The sequence below is a fragment of the Silurus aristotelis genome (assembly GCF_946808225.1).
Source record: "Silurus aristotelis genome assembly, chromosome: 27".
NCBI classification, from domain to species: domain Eukaryota; kingdom Metazoa; phylum Chordata; class Actinopteri; order Siluriformes; family Siluridae; genus Silurus; species Silurus aristotelis.
In genome coordinates, this window is record NC_139600.1 from 12189515 (window position 1) to 12206386 (window position 16872).

At 39.8% G+C, this 16872-nt stretch overlaps 1 protein-coding gene across 4 annotated transcripts in view; it reads right to left on the reverse strand.

Moving 5' to 3' along the window:
• Window positions 1-265: 265 nt before the first annotated feature.
• Window positions 266-16872, reverse strand: part of slit1a (slit homolog 1a) — a 90863-nt gene continuing 74256 nt past the window's right edge. For 2 of the 4 annotated variants that reach the window (XM_083532687.1, XM_083532686.1), the window contains 13 exons: window positions 12799-12870; window positions 11665-11828; window positions 11095-11219; window positions 10847-10941; window positions 7994-8133; window positions 6663-6756; window positions 6272-6409; window positions 5593-5821; window positions 4772-4902; window positions 4166-4320; window positions 2214-2505; window positions 1015-1226; window positions 266-553 (listed from right to left, as the gene is read on the reverse strand). In XM_083532687.1, the coding sequence (XP_083388813.1) occupies window positions 315-553; window positions 1015-1226; window positions 2214-2505; window positions 4166-4320; window positions 4772-4902; window positions 5593-5821; window positions 6272-6409; window positions 6663-6756; window positions 7994-8133; window positions 10847-10941; window positions 11095-11219; window positions 11665-11828; window positions 12799-12870 (2086 nt within the window). In that variant the 3' untranslated portion in view covers window positions 266-314. Of the gene's footprint in view, window positions 554-1014; window positions 1227-2213; window positions 2506-4129; window positions 4321-4771; window positions 4903-5592; window positions 5822-6271; window positions 6410-6662; window positions 6757-7993; window positions 8134-10846; window positions 10942-11094; window positions 11220-11664; window positions 11829-12798; window positions 12871-16872 lie in introns of all 4 variants that reach the window. The other 2 variants (XM_083532685.1, XM_083532684.1) reach the window with 1 other exon arrangement.

Consider the following 16872-nt stretch of genomic DNA (forward strand, 5'->3'; position numbering starts at 1 on the left):
CATGCCTTCTCAGTCACGTTTTTTTTTTTTTTGTCGTTTCCTTGTGTTTCTGACAACGTTTCACAGATACAATATATTTTTTGTTTGTTTTCGTGATTGATGTTTTTTTTTTTTGCTCTGTCGATACCCTTCGGGAGTTCACGGAGGGAGGGAAAAAAAAAAGTCCTCTATTTTTACAAATGTCGTTGTCCATAATATATAGTTTTATTATATATTTCTGTATACTCTCTGACTCGTGCCATCTCTTTCTCTCTCTCTCTCTCTCTTTCTTGCTTACTCTCTTTCTCTCTCTCTTTCTGCCTCCCTTCTCTGCACTACATGCAGCCCACGCAGCCGCACTTGATGCTCTTCTCCACCTCTTCGCTGAACGAGGTGCCATCGCTGCACTCGAACGTGTATTTGCGGCGTTTGGTCCTCTGGCTGGCGCAGCAGGCTCCAGGCTGGCATGCTCCGCTGCATTCCACCCACGAGAGCGTGCGCGTCGTCTGGCAGATCGCATAGCCGCGCTGCACTTGGTAGAAGTCCCGCACCGGCTCACCGCGACACTCTGATTCTACACGGAAACAGATACACATTTATGGCATTATAAGATTTGGTGGACACCTTCATCCGGAGGGACTTACAATGATCTCATTTATACAGTCTAGTTATAGAAGGTTGGGGGCCTTGCACAAGGGCCCAGCAGTGGCAGCTTAGTGGTGCTACTATGATTAAAAAAGGAACATAATAGTCATAATAATTTATAGTACTTTACAGAGATGGATCAAAGATCCACACACTAGTGTGTAAATCACTAGATCAACACACTAGTTTGTAAATCTCTGGTATTGCATATGCCATCTGATAATTTACTATATATATGTATATACTATAATAACGTTTTCCCATATACGTAGCACACTAACAATCCAATAAGCAATATTCCAGGTTTTTGCATCATGTAACAGCTGTTAACCAGATTCAGCATTACTGGGATTCAATATTCCTCATGAACGTCCTTGTTTTATTTCTTACCTTGATCACACAATTCTCCAGTGTATCCGTTCTCACAGTGGCAGTGCGCATCACCCGAGTCAGAAATCTGACACCGGCCGTGCTTGCACTGTAACCTTCTGCATGGGTTAAAGAGTTCTCCCTGCTGGTTACACAGAGCACCGCGGTAACCTTCCTGACATTCACAGCGGTAGGACTGCATGTCCAGCGGGATGCATTTTCCATGCACACACCTGCAGGGAGATACCAAGGGGACAACGTTAGGTAACATTCCAAATAACTTGATCTACCAGGAGTAATTTACCTAGTTTGTGTGACTTGTGTGAGCCAGAGTTCGAGTACAGGGTCATGGTACTTTCCCTTTAAAGCCGAAGAATCTTATTTTCATAAGGTATTGTTAACGGCAGACATTGTCCCAAAACATTGACATCTGGAAATCTGGACTCTGGTTTACATCTCTGCTAGTTATGTATCGAGGCAATGATGGATGTAAGTGCACGGTTTCAGTAACAACAGTAACAAAACACTTAAAGCTGAAGAAAGAAGACAAGCAGAACCTGGAGCATGTGTAACAACTGGCAACCACAAACATGTAAGACAAGAATATGACAATATACACTGTATGGACAAAAGTGTTGGAACACCAGCCATATTTGGTCCTTTCCCAAACTGTTATCGCAAAGCTGAAGGCACACAATTGTACAGGGTTAGGGTTTTAGCATGAAATCTTCCCTTCACTTAAACTAGGAGACCCAAACCTGTTCCAGCATGACAATACTCCTGTGCACAAAGAAGGTATGCTTTGCATGGATTGTAGTGGAAGATCTCCTACTTTAGCCTCAACCCTATTGAACATCTTTGGGTTGGGTTGGAACGCTGAATGGTTGGCTGAATGAGCACAAATCTCCATAAGCACACTCCGAAATCTAGTTGAACATCTTCCCAGAAGAGTGGAGGGAATTATACGAACAAATTGGGACTAAATTTGGAATGCAATGCTAAAAAAGCAAAAAACATACTTATGACCAGGTGTCTGCACATTTTTGGCAATACAGTGTATGAGGTGCAATGTGTAATTTCATCTTTGTACTTTTGAATATTCCTAGAATAAGCACAAAACAATCTTTATAATTATAGCAGCAGTCTATGTTAGAACCTGTTAGAATTAAACCATAATATTGTTACCTCAGGATCAAATACATTTACATGAGTGGACTTACTTGTTGCCCTGGCATGGGTTAGCAATGGGTTGATCGCAGTGCTGGCCGCTCCAGCCTGGCTGACAATGGCAAACAGGACCAAGAGCAGCATCCGGTTGACAGATGCCATGCAGACAGTAGATCTTTCGACAAGGCTCACAGCCGGGCACTACACCAGGCTTCATTTGGGTCTTGGTAAAATCCTGCAGCTCGTTGTTGATATACAGGTTCTGGATGCAGCCATGGAAACTGGAACCGTTCTGAATGTGCCAAGCACGTGGCGCTATTGATGAGTGCACGTCAACCGGCATGCCTGGCATTCAGAAAGGAAGGAACAAGGGAAAAAGTTAAGAGCTGGGCGGAAAGGTAGCGAGGTGAAAAGATTATACAATTATTACATGAGAGATGGAGCGTGGCAAAGGGGGTGGGGGTTCGGGTGGGGTATTTTTGAAGAGCCGTCTTCCACATTTATGAGATCAGTAGAGAAGGATAATACGAGTATGAGTTCATTCCCTCTACAATCGCTATGTTTTAGTTCTTCTGTAGACCCTCTGCAATCTGTACTGCAGGGTACGATTTATTATCATATACATCCCAAATGTGCTCATTATACGTAGTTATACATAAAGAAGTGACTTATTTCAAATTGTACATTGAATTTCATTTTCCTACAAAGAACTTTAAGTAGAATTTACAGCATTGTGGTCATATAATCATGCTTTATAAACAGAACTATAATTTTGGATAGTATGCCAGTAACATTTATACAGTATACCAGTATACCAAGTGCCATAAGAATGCTATAAAAAAATGTCAGCCTTTAAAATACTAATCAGTATTACAGTTATAATGTATTATAAACAATATATAAATGCTGGATTCACTGGAAGTTCTAATAGATAAAGTTTTCTTTATTGTTTCTTGACTTTGAATCTGAGGCACAAATAATAAATACAGAACGTAATCGTGTGCTTTAAAGCCAGATTAGGTGATGTGGGACTCGGCATCTTTATCGTAGTACAAAATGAGGGGAATGCGCAAAGTCATTCCTGCAGCATGGGCAAGCAACAATAAACAGCAAAGCGCAAAACACAAGGAAGAACACAGGAAGACACTCTTGAGATCTGAGATCAGTTTACCCCACGGTGGAATTACAGGGTTTCTGCGGAGTTCACAATTTTAGGCATTAAAACGTTACATTTGCTGTTCTTTAGTCATTTTAACCAGATCTTAATTCTCTGATGTTCATCAACGCAACCTCTAATGCTCATTAAAATGCTCCTGCAGCACTTTTTTGTTTGTTAGTTTTCGCCATTCCAAATATAATTTGCTGTATTATGACTACAAATGAGACATGCAACATATTCTGTTATTGGTGCAAATCTCTATTGGATTGTACCACATAGATGTACAACATTTTATTTATTACAATTTTTTTTGCAAAAAATATTTTAGGGCTTGGTTAAGGCTAACAGTTGCTAAGAACGTATTTATGTGTGTGTGTGTGTGTGTTTGATGTCATGATAAAGGTCTTAAATTTCATTCTTAAAGTCTTTAAAAGGTCATAAATATTACTTGGTAAATCCTACAGAAACCGACCCAGTGAGTATCAATACTTAATAATGCTAAGATCTCCAGAGTAGCCATGCAAGCGATGAATGGTTTCAAGCACAAACATTAAAACAAACACAAAAAATTCTTTCATTCTCTTTTCCTTTTTTTTTTGGGAAGAGTAGACTGTATCTGATAGGGACTTAAAATATAGTCTGAACCATAGTTGTCTACTAAGCAAGTTAAGGTTACGCATCTAATGACGCAAAACCAGTATTTTTTTTTTTAAGAGGGAAGTGCCGTAGCAAACACAGTCTAGGGAAATGGCAAAGGAGAGGGGGGTGTTTAGGGCAGGGATGATTAACAGTAGTGTTAATTGCGAGTGCCTGCAGTGGAGCGAGGTATCTGCGCTGGGCCCCTACCCCCCACGTATAGCGGAGTGTCTCCATTGAGGGGCCTCACTGTTCCCACGCTGCCCATGGTGGTGGGCACGCCACCGTCGATTGATAGGTTCACCATCTGGTCAAAGGTCACCAATTCAACCGTGTGGAACTGACCATCGTTAATAGTCTCCGTGCTAGAGATGGAGAGCAAAACAGAGATAGAAAGAGGACAGAAGCAACATTAGAGCCTGGATATTTTTGGCTTTTCAGGTTACATAAGACAGTTTGACTCATAAGACTGATTCAGTCTGTGATTTTTTTTTTTTTACACCTTTTTAGGAATCAGCTGTTGAATGAATCAGATTCTGAAACTCAAATCCAATTTTAAATCAGCTAGGAATAGATTTTTACATGTCTGATCCTCAAATAAGTTGTTTTCACTGAATTATAAGTAGACCATTAAACTATGGATGATGCATGAAGTACAGGAGGTATTACTTATATACAGATAAGACAGATTAAAGGAAAAAATGACAGCAGCAATTTGTTATAAGTTAAGATCATACAATAGCAGCAAAAAAGGGCAAAAATAAAACATTACATATAAAATATGCATGAGATCTCTAGGTGTGTTTTCTGGCATACCTGTAAATGGCATGGCCAGGTTGACTGCCAGGGTCATAGCTGACCTTGACGTGTCCTTGGAAAAGTTCAACAGCAATGTGGTCATTGTCTCCGTTATACAGGAGGATGCCATTGTCCTCCGCAGTAGACACCTTGAGTAGACACAAACAATGAGGATGTGACAAAGCAGACTTTATAGGATTCATATTCGATATTGAAAATGTCTAATTTGCTAGCAATTATTTATTTAACCCCCCAAAACAAAAAAAACCCTTTCCTGATCAGGATGTCCTGTTATACCCCTGAGTTTGGCATGCTTTTCATGGATGTTCATAACTCATAAGTCATGTTCATAAGATTACCTGGTATTACAAGCTAGCTAACGAGATAATCTCACAAAATGTTGGCGGACTAGAAGTCTTATCTGTATATGGTTATAATCCTGAAAGGATTTTTGTATGGATTGTAACTCATATTCAAATAGACGGCTAATACATGCTAGCTAGGATTGTAGTCATATTCCCAGATATTTATAAGCCTATTGCTAGTACTACCTAGCTGTCTAACAATGAGTTAGTATCAACTAGCAGCAATTCTGAGAGGAATTAAGTCACAAGTGTCATAGGCTTTGCTGCTAATGCTAGTCAGTAGTAAACCATTCCTGTTTAAACGCAATTATTAACTACTTTGGCACACCGAGTCTGGTGAGAAACTTTTGAGATTGTTTATTTGATCTATCCATATATCCTTATTGCATTTTGTGGTCACCATGAATCAGTGTTTATTACAAAATGCTGTGAAACACAGTGTTGTGTGGAATCCATTACACACATGCAATCTACCTGAAGGGTAATGTTGGCCTGAGGCCAGTTCTTCAAGTCGCTCAGCAGCAGATATGAGTCCCGGTCTACAAAATTTACACTGACCAACTTCTCACAGCGTGGGCCACCGAAGCCGGGCAGACACTGACACAGTGCCCGGCCTGCTCGCTCTATGCATGGTGCATCGTTTTGGCAGTCAGCCAACTGGCATGGGGAAAGTGGTGCAGGTGGCACCTCGCACAGCTGCCCACTGAAAAAAGATTTTTACGTTATTATTTATAGTATATTTTAAAAGCTAAAATTCCCATCCAAACATAGTACAGAATACCCAGATAAACTATTTGTAACATTATAGTGTGGAGTAGGAATGCACTGATTGCATTTGTTTTAGAAAGAGGATAGCATTGCTAATACTGAAATGATAGAAATGATAGAAAACATTACAGAATTTAAATGACATAGAACACTCGCAAGTTCATCCATTTGGACTTGCTAAGGTTCATTGCAAATAACATTTGTAGTGTAATAAATCCACCGTGTGTGTCCACAATACACAACCAGCAGCATGGACTGAATATACACATTCATTATTCCATTGCTCGAACAGAGAGAAATAATGAATACATAATTTGTGCACCTACTAAGTGAACATAGACGCATATGTGTTTGTGTAAAGAGTTTATATAATATGAAAACTTACCTGTAACCTCGAATGCAAGCACAGGAGTAACCGTTGATCTCATCCACGCACTCTGCGTTGTTCTGGCACTTGTGATCCTGACAGTCGTCATAGTTCACCCCGCAGTCATCTCCCACGTACCCAGGAGCACACACACACCTACCGAAAACACACCAAAAAATGGTTCTCAAATTAAAAAGCAATGCAAAAAAAAATTCCTTCACACGGAAGATGGTCGTGTTAGAAATTCACATTTCTACTAAATTGCAAATGCGGGAAACGAAAGAAAACCAGAATATATCAGTGGAGAAAGAGTGCAGATAAATAGTTGTACTGCATGCTGTGTCACATTCACAATATATAGTATAATATAACTTTAATAGGAGTCTGCTTTGATATTCAGGGTTATTACTTAGGGCCAGCTGCTGTGATCAGGCAGGTCGATTGGTGCTTGCAGGGGCTGCGTTCAGGAGCACACACATCTTCCAGCTCTTCACACATCTCTCCTACACACACAAATATAGAAAAGTTATGAGAGACCACACACTTACACAGGCCCTTCCAACAGTCTGTTTCTAATATTTTTTATTGCATCACTTCTTTATTCATAAGCCAACATTTCCACATCTGCCATGACACAAAGCCTTTTAAAAGATTTTTTGGTTCTATTCCAAGTTTTGTCAGACAAAGCAAAATGTATTCAATCTACATCTATGTATAAATCTACTTCTGAGATGATATATATATACAGTGCATTCTGAAGATTTTCAGACCCATTTTTGTTTTGTAAATGTTGTTAATTTGCAGTGTACTGCAGTGGTTCAGATAAATTTTTCCTTATTAATTTATACTCAGTACTCCATAATGCCAAAGTGAAAACAGATTACTTTAAATGTCTGTAAGTTTTGGCAGCATGGATCTTTTTAGGCAAGACGCAACAAGTTTGCACACCTGAATTGGGGGATTTTCTGCCATTCTTCATGGCAAATCCTCTCAAACTGCACTTTCTGGTCTTTTAAGTAATGTTTAATAGGGTTCAAGTGAGGGCTCTAGCTGGGTCACTGTAGGTCAGTCCTGTGTTGTCTTGACTTTGTGCTTACGGTCATTGTCATGTAATGTAGAAAGGTTCACCTTCAACGCAGACTGATGTCCTGATCACTGTGGAACAGGGTATATTGAGGATATCTCTGTACTTTGCTCCATTCAGTTGCAGTGATGGTTGTCCTTCTGGAAATTTGTCCCATCTCCATAAGGATCTCCAGAGCTCAGTCAGAGTGACCATTGGGTTCTTGGTCCCATTTCTTACTAAAGCCTTCCCCCCCCCTGTTTGCTGTTTGGCCCGGCGACCAGCTCTTGAAAGAGTTCTGGTTGTGCCACACTTTTTATGGAATTATGGAAGCCACTATACTCTTGGGAATCTTCAGTGGAGCAGCAATTTTTGTAGCCTTCCCCAAGATCTGTGCCTTCCAACAATCTTTGTCCTTTGTCTCTGAGCTCTGCAGGCAGATACTTTGACCTCCTGACTTGATTTTGCTCTGATATGTATTGCCAGATGTGAGGCCTTCAATAGCGAAGTGTGCGCCCTTTCAAATCATGTCGAACCAATAAACTTTTTCAACAACAATCAAGAGAAATGTGGAGCAACTGAACAGGTGTTGATGCAAAGGGACTAATATATATATTTAGTAGCCCTTGAAGGCATCTGATCTAGAGCAAAGAATTTTAGGGATGTAAATTGGATACCTGTATAAAAAGGTGCACACAAGCATGTGTAGTTGTTCACGCCGTCTTTGCAGGTTGCTCCGTTCTCGCAGTCGTTGTCCTCACAGTCATCAGTGTTGATTTCACATCTTTGGCCTTCGAATCCCAGTGGACATGAACAACTGAGGAGGGAAAACAGCTGATTGGTGATTTCAGCTACATTTAGGTTGTTTAATATAGATTTTTTGGAAACAATATGAGCTGCTAGACATGATACGAGTCATTTTTCTTTGCCATCGCAGATTTCGTTTTTCACTTTTACGTTTGTTGATGAATAGGATCCGAATTGAAACCATTCTTTTTAAATTCAGTTTAAATACTAAACACAACACAGTGTTTTATACCACAGCTCTGTTTAATTCTTGATTCTCACAAGATGGTCAAAGAGAGATTTTGGCTGTAATTCATTTTCTTTAAAAGCATGTACTTTACATTGTTAAGGCAATTTTCATATTGTTCATGGAGAAATATTCTGTAAGGATGCGTTTATACTGCATTTTGGAAGGGGGTCTCCACCTAAGGTAAGTTTTCAGAGGAAAAGGTTTTGCAAATTTTTAGTAACATGACAAGCATGATGGTTTGGGGAAACTGTTTATACACTGTATAGACAAAAGTATTGATACACAACTTTTCCAGCCATTTACCCAAACAGTTTCCACAAAGATGGATGTGCACAATTGTACAGGATGCCGTTGGACGTGGTGGCATAAAAGTTTCCCTTCAATCGAACTAGGAGACCCAAACCAGTTTCAGCATTACAGCTTGATGAACATATGATTTACAGTGAGGTAAATAAGTATTTGAACACCCTACTATTTTGCAAGTTCTCCCACTTAGAAATCATGGAGGGGTCTGAAATTGTCATCGTAGGTGCATGTCCACTGTGAGAGACATAATCTAAAAAAAAAAAAACAGAAATCACAATATATGATTTTTTAACTATTTATTTGTATGATACAGCTGCAAATAAGTATTTGAACACCTGAGAAAGTCAATGTTAATATTTGGTACAGTAGCCTTTGTTTGCAATTACAGAGGTCAAACGTTTCCTGTAGTTTTTCACCAGGTTTGCACACACTGCAGGAGGGATTTTGGCCCACTCCTCAACACAGATCTTTTCTAGATCAGTCAGGTTTCTGGCCTGTCGCTGAGAAACACGGAGTTCGAGCTCCCTCCAAAGATTCTCTATTGGGTTCAGGTCTGGATACTGGCTAGGCCACGCCAGAACCTTTATATGCTTCTTACAGAGCCACTCCTTGGTTTTCCTGGCTGTGTGCTTCGGGTCATTGTCATGTTGGAAGACCCAGCCTCGACCCATCCTTAAAGCTCTAACTGAGGGAAGGAGGTTGTTCCACAAAATCTCGCAATACATGGCCCCGGTCATCCTCTCCTTGATACAGTGCAGTCGCCCTGTCCCATGTGCAGAAAAACACCCCCAAAGCATGATGCTACCTCCCCCATGCTTCACAGTAGGGATGGTGTTCTTGGGATGGTACTCATCATTCTTCTTCCTCCAAACCCTTAGTGGAATTATGACCCAAAAGTTCTATTTTGGTCTCATCTGACCACATGACTTTCTCCCATGACTCCTCTGGATCATCCAAATGGTCATTGGCAAACTTAAGACGTGCCTGGACATGTGCTGGTTTAAGCAGGGGAACCTTCCGTGCCATGCATGATTTCAAACCATGACGTCTTAGTGTATTACCAACAGTAACCTTGGAAACGGTGGTCCCAGCTCTTTTCAGGTCATTGACCAGCTGCTCCCGTGTAGTTCTGGACTGATTTCTCACCTTCCTTAGGATCATTGAGACCCCACGAGGTGAGATCTTGCATGGAGCCCCAGTCCGAGGGAGATTGACAGTCATGTTTAGCTTCTTCCATTTTCTAATGATTGCTCCAACAGTGGATCTTTTTTCACCAAGCTGCTTGGCAATTTCCCTGTAGCCCTTTCCAGCCTTGTGGAGGTGTACAATTTTGTCTCTAGTGTCTTTGGACAGCTCTTTGGTCTTGGCCATGTTAGTAGTTGGATTCTTACTGATTGTATGGGGTGGACAGGTGTCTTTATGCAGCTAACGACCTCAAACAGGTGCATCTAATTTAGGATAATAAATGTAGTGGAGGTGGACATTTTAAAGGCAGACTAACAGGTCTTTGAGGGTCAGAATTCTAGCTGATAAACAGGTGTTCAAATACTTATTTGCAGCTGTATCATACAAATAAATAGTTTAAAAATCATATATTGTGATTTCTGGATTTTTTTTTTTATATTATGTCTCTCACATTGGACATGCACCTACGATGACAATTTCAGACCCCTCCATGATTTCTAAGTGGGAGAACTTGCAAAATAGCAGGGTGTTCAAATACTTATTTTCCTCACTGTACATGCATTAGAGTGGAAGATCTTGAGTGGCCTGCTGTAGAGCTCTGAACTTAATCTGAACACTTCTGGGATGAATGTAAATGCTGACTGCACCCCAGGCCTCCTCATCTCACCACATCTCATCTCACCTAAATCAATAGCTGACTTCTCCATAAATCTAGTGGAACACCTTCCCAGAATAGTGGAGGTTATTATAACAGAACATGGGAACTAAACACGGAATGGGATGTTGTGAGCAGGTGTCCAAGCTATTATTAAGATAATTCATTTTCTGGATGTTCCACAACAATATATTTAATTATAAATTGATGGATTTTAAGTTATTGGACAAAAATCAATATAAACTCAAAGAATTTATGGAATTATTTAAGGCATCACACGACCTTCTTTTTTTCTTTTGTTGTTGTCGTTGTTTTTTTATGTATAATGTATAACACAAACACACATACATGAAGCTGTCTTCATCTTCAGTCAATTGGCACGTTCCACCATTGGCACACGGGTTACTGATGCATGCGTTGATAGCCGTCTCACAGTTCTTTCCCTGTGTAAATACATAAATGAGCATTTTGGGGGAAAAGTTATTAAATTAAATGGATTAATTTATTATTTTTCATTTAATTATATAATTTTTTATATACGTTTTTTTGAATAAACGCAGAAAACAAACTACAGCCACATTATTTGTGCTTCTCACCTTGAAGCCTTCTACACACGTGCACTTATAGAGTTCTGTAGAATCCGTCTGGCATGTGCCATGGTTCATGCAGGGATTAGACAGGCACGGGTTACACTTAGCCACGATAGACGAATCAGCTTCACCTGCGAAACACAAACACGTAAACACACCCCTGATTCGTAGTAGTAACTTTTGAGATAACCTAAGATTCTAAATCCAATTTTGTTGCCCTTATCGTTAAAATACGGTGGATTGGGGATATACAAAGGTTTTCTATATAACATTCCACATCACCAACACCAGAGGTCACCTGACTACTGATTAGTTATCAGGATGAACTCAATCCCAAGGTTAAAACCTTAAGACAAATTTGTCTCCAGGTTGTCTTTGATTCGATTCAATTCGTATAGTGCTTTTAACAATGGCAATTGTCCCGAAGCAGCTTTACAGAAGTAAACACACAAAGAATATACATTTTACATTTATAAATCAGTCCATACGTTTATCCAATAGTTTATCAAAAATAATGATTAAGCTAAAGTTAAGATAAAACATTGTCTCATAGATTAAGGTTTGGTTGATGCATACCGAGGCACTCAAACTTCTTGGCTGGTGTGGTGAGGAGGAGTTTTCCCTCCATCTCTGGTGGCCCGGTGCAGCGAGCAATGCCCGGCTCCTTATAGCCGGTCTTCACCCAGTCTGAGAGCCAACGCAAGCGGCAGTCGCAGTACAGCGGGTTTGCACCAATGGCCCTATAAAAAAAAAGGCATAAAGACATCTTTTACTTAAAATGACTTCCAGATGGATGTAACACAAAGACATTCTCCCAAGACATACTCAACCAAGGCCTGTGTGTGATTTTTTTATTTATTTTTTATAATCACATATTCCATCCATCAAGAGTTAGATACTGTAGATAAATACAAATACAAAGTTAAATACAAATTAAATGCATGCATTTTTTTAGGTTTCAGTAGATGGCGCTGTAAGACTGTTCTTGATGCCGAATCAACTCAGCATTTAGTCTTGTGATGCACATTAAAAATGACATTCCTTTGTCTATTTTCAACTACTGCGTTAAAAAAAAATGGAAATGAAATGAAAAGGTATAATGTAATAAAACTAAAAATAAATTAAAAGAAAAAGATGTATGGACTGGCTTGATATGAGCTAGTCATTTTCTACAACTCATTATCTCAGATAGATAGATAGATAGATAGATAGATAGATAGATAGATAGATAGATAGATAGATAGATAGATAGATAGATAGATAGATAGATAGATAGATAGATAGATAGATAGATAGATAGATAGATAGATAGATAGATAGATAGATAGATAGATAGATAGATATTATACTATACTATTATTAATAGACATATGCATAATAATTAATCATAATTGTAATACTAATAAAACAGGTTGCAAAGGCACAAACTTTGGCCGCGTGAACACCCATACAGATGTGCAGGGCCACACGCACACAGCTGGTGCAAACTTTACTTTCAGACTGAACAAAAACGCATGCTAGCAGTGTGTGGGAGTTGTTTCAAGCAGGACACACTGCGGCCCGAGCTGTGTACAGAAGCCGCAGACCACAGAATGCCGGCTGTGATCAACTGACAGTTTAAGTGCTCTCCGTGTGTGTGTGTGTGTGTGTGTGTGTGTGTGTGCGTGTGTGTGTGTGTATCTGTAATCTGTACACTGTAGCAGAACTCACAAGTGAGAAAGAGACACAGCGTCACTGAAGATCCCTTCAGGAAACTCGGAGATGTCATTACCATGCAGGGACCTGAGAGAAGGGAAATGAAACACAATCACACTTACACTGTGCACTTTCACAAAAGCCAGACCTCTCCTGATTAGCATTCACCGTTAGCACGATTAGCTAACGCTTTTATATACACACTATTATATATTTATAATACACATTATATATAAAGCATATGGATATACTCTATATGCTGTAAATATAAGGAGTATTATAAATATGTAATGCATATATTATGTATAAACTGTATGATATATATACACACACACACACACACACACACACACACACACACACACACACACACACACACACACACACACACATTTTAACCCTCTTTTTTGTTTAGCCTGGTTTGTGTCACATTGGATTCTGAGCCTATAATGAGGATTTACACTTGGGACTATTCAGTGTTGCCAATCTGCCAATACATTTCTGGGACGTGTAAGGAAAGAGATGATTTTGACCTTCTTGAAATGTCTTCTGAATTTTGAATACACTACTCAAGAGAAGTTTGATATAATTAAAGAATATCATTGGCTTTTGACCTCCCACTCCCATACTGTCAGCTCCTATCATCAGAACCGTTGGTTCATTTTTCACATCGCAGTACATAGTATACAATCCGATGTAGAGTAGATAGACATAATCTCCTGCACATTATCCTGTTTCACTTTTACAAATCAAAAGTGATTTTCTTTCCTTGTTATCTTTAAAAGTTGCTCTTGAACGTGGAAAATGTGAAAGCCACTTCTTGGGCCTTGATATTTTAACTGGGTTTACATTTTATGGACTGAATAATGCAAGAAAATTGCTTTTTCCCACTAGCTTTTTATCGTGATAATCCAGATTTTGTTTCTGTTATTTTTCCCAGTGGTCAAATCAAGTCTACTTACTGTAAGCCCTGAATGAACCCACAGCCTTCGTCCATTCTTGCAAGTTTGTTTTTCTTTTCTCTCTGTTACTTTTTCGACACCTGTCGCTGGTGCCATGGCGGAAGTCAACACTATATTTTGGCGCTGCGGTATTGGCAGCAGGCTTGTATGGAATTCAGTGGTGCTGGGTGTTGTGTTACGATGGATGGACCGCACTCGTCTGGCTGGAGTGTGAGTGAATGCGAGGGTGAGGGTGAGAGCGAGAGTTTCTCATCTCTCAGCAGGGCGTTTAGGTGACGAGACGATAGAGGGATTAATGGTTGTAAAACAATATAGAGAAATCTAATCCATCAGGTCATTAACATATGCAGTTAAAAAGACTCATGACATGACTCTCATTGGCTGGGACTCATTCCATTCTGTCTCTCTTTTTATTTCACCGCCTCACATCGACGTCCTATATTTTCTCTGGACCCGTGCGAGACCAATTAACAGCCTGTTAATAACAAATTAAAACCACATTCAAGCCAGATCCAAGAAGCTTGCAGGCCTGCACCATTATTTCTCTCTCTCTCTCTCTCTCTCTCTCTCTCTCTCTCTCTCTCGCCCCCCCCAAGCCCAATAAAAAACAAGTTAAAGGTGACGCTTTATGATCACTTTAGCACCTAGGTGCTGTTTTTGTGACAGTCTTTCATGCCTGGTGCCTTTGAACCCGTGAGCTCTTTCGAGTCTGAAAGCGAACTGTTAAACAGCGACGTCGCGACGCGTTATTCAAACAAAACGGCAGGAATAAAAAAAAGAGTGGCAATCCATATTTTATGGAAAGTCTTTGAAGAATCAGACTGGCAATAAAGAGATCAAAAGTTTTGCTGTGACTGTGATTGCTTCTGCTCGAGCAATACGGAGATTGAGACAATAGGGTGGTCCAGACTAAAGCGACTGTGGGGGGGTGGTAGGTGCAGTTTTAAGAGGACTTCGTAGGGATACGTTGCAAATGAGGCCGACGTTAAAGAACAGCAGACACAGAGCACGTACCGATGCAGATTTATAAACATCAAAGAAACCGGGGCAGGGCAGAAAGAGACCGTATTTGCTAATGATCATCTGATTTTGGCAACATTTAGCCGTTAAAGAGCGGGGGGATGTTTGAGGCTTTGTCGCGGGCAGTAAAAACGCATGTCTGGAGGGCCACATGTCACGAGTCTGCTGCTAGCACAACCTCCCCCCTGTTCCCATCACACGCTCACACACAAGCATCAGGAGCTGAGATATAAAGATTCTGGAAAACATGCCCCTCTAGCCACACACACACACACACACACACACACACACACACACACACACACACACACACACACACACACACACACACACACACACACACACACACAGTTCCATCTGTCAAAGTGCCCTCACTTTTTCCCAGTCTGCACACACAGATGGCTTTTTGCTTTTCCCCCTCCTGAATGAAAAGAGTCTTCAAAACACGATTTGGCAACATTCTCTGCCTAGTTTCCTCTCTTTAACTCGCAGGTCAGATTGAAGTGCATATAAGATCATATTCAAGCCACCTTCTGGAGGTGGGACTCATGCCCCTGGCAGGCCAAAAAAAGGTAAATGTGGGCCATGGCTGATTTGTAGCCCCCTGGCACCATGTCAAACACTTCAGTAGGAACACTGATCTTGGATCAGCTCCTGTCAGGCAGTTCCCATGTAGGCTATGAAAGGAAAGAAAAGAGCCCACATCTGCATTTTGACTCGCAGAATACATACTGTGCTGTTAAAACATCTGTTCTGGTTCTGACACCTTTCTGATTCTGAAAGGTCAAGAAAAATTGTAACACTTATAACAGGCTACAATATAGATTTTGGCCTTGAATAAATTTTTACTCAAGTAACACCTATTATCAATAAATAGGCTATTTAGAAAAGGAAATTGTTTTTTTTTTTTTTTTAATGTTGAATACATTGTCCTTCATTTTATATGAAATATAATATATTTAATATGATATATATTTTGTTGAGATTTTTTTGGACTGCACCAGCCTGAAATCACACTGTACTCTCTATTCCATTAAAAATACAAAAAAGTATATTTTAAGGATATTGCATATGCTTCAGGGAAGTGGTTCTTGAAGTAGGATTTGAGAAGCCCTGAGGTCCGTAAAACATAACTCACATTCACAGATTTATTACATGTATTAATAAGTTGTTATAGCTTTTAACTTATTTGACTGGACCCCAGAATTGAATGGATTTACAACTCATAATGAATTAATATCATTTATATAATGTGTATATTGTAATGTCAAAGTCGACTTCGAGTCTTTAGGAATAAAACACCTCTAACGACTCTAATAAATACTCTACATGGACAGAAATATTGGGACACCTGACTTTTCCAGCCATATCTGGTTCTTTCTCAAACTATTACCACAAATTTGGAGGCACACAATTGCATAAGATATTTTTGGATGTCTTTCCATTCACTTGTACTAGGAGACCCAAGCCTGTTCCAGCATCGCAATGCTGCTGCGCACATAGCATATGACTTTGCATGGTTTGAAGTGTCCTGCTGTAGAAGCTCTGACTTTAACCCTATTGAACACCTTTGGAATAAATGTGGAGGCTAACAGCACCCCGGGTTTCTTCACCTCACCTGCCGTTTCTACCACCCTTGTGGGCTGAATGAGCACAAATCTCCACAAACACACTCCAAAATCTAGTAGAACATCTTCCCAGAAGAGTGAAGGTTATTAAAACGGCAGAAAATGGGCACTACATGAATTATAGTAGTAATTGTTGGCTTAAAAATGGATTAGGGAACATTCTGCGGGTAGTCTTTTATTCCTGTGAGATTTATACAGAACAGCGTATGCACAACCTTTCTTTTCATTTCCATAATAGCTTTTAAATGAGCACAGTATATAGTGGCTAGGGTATGAATTGGCCCGAAAACTAAGAAAAAGTGTTAAAATAATGTGCTGCTTATTATTATTATTAATATGATCATGCATTATCAACTTATTTTTGCTGATTTGCATTCAACCAGAATACTAATTAATATTCAAATTAGATGTAGATTAGAATTAGATGTAACATTTCTCAACAGTAATCACCTAGGTTGAGAAATGTTTCATAATAAATT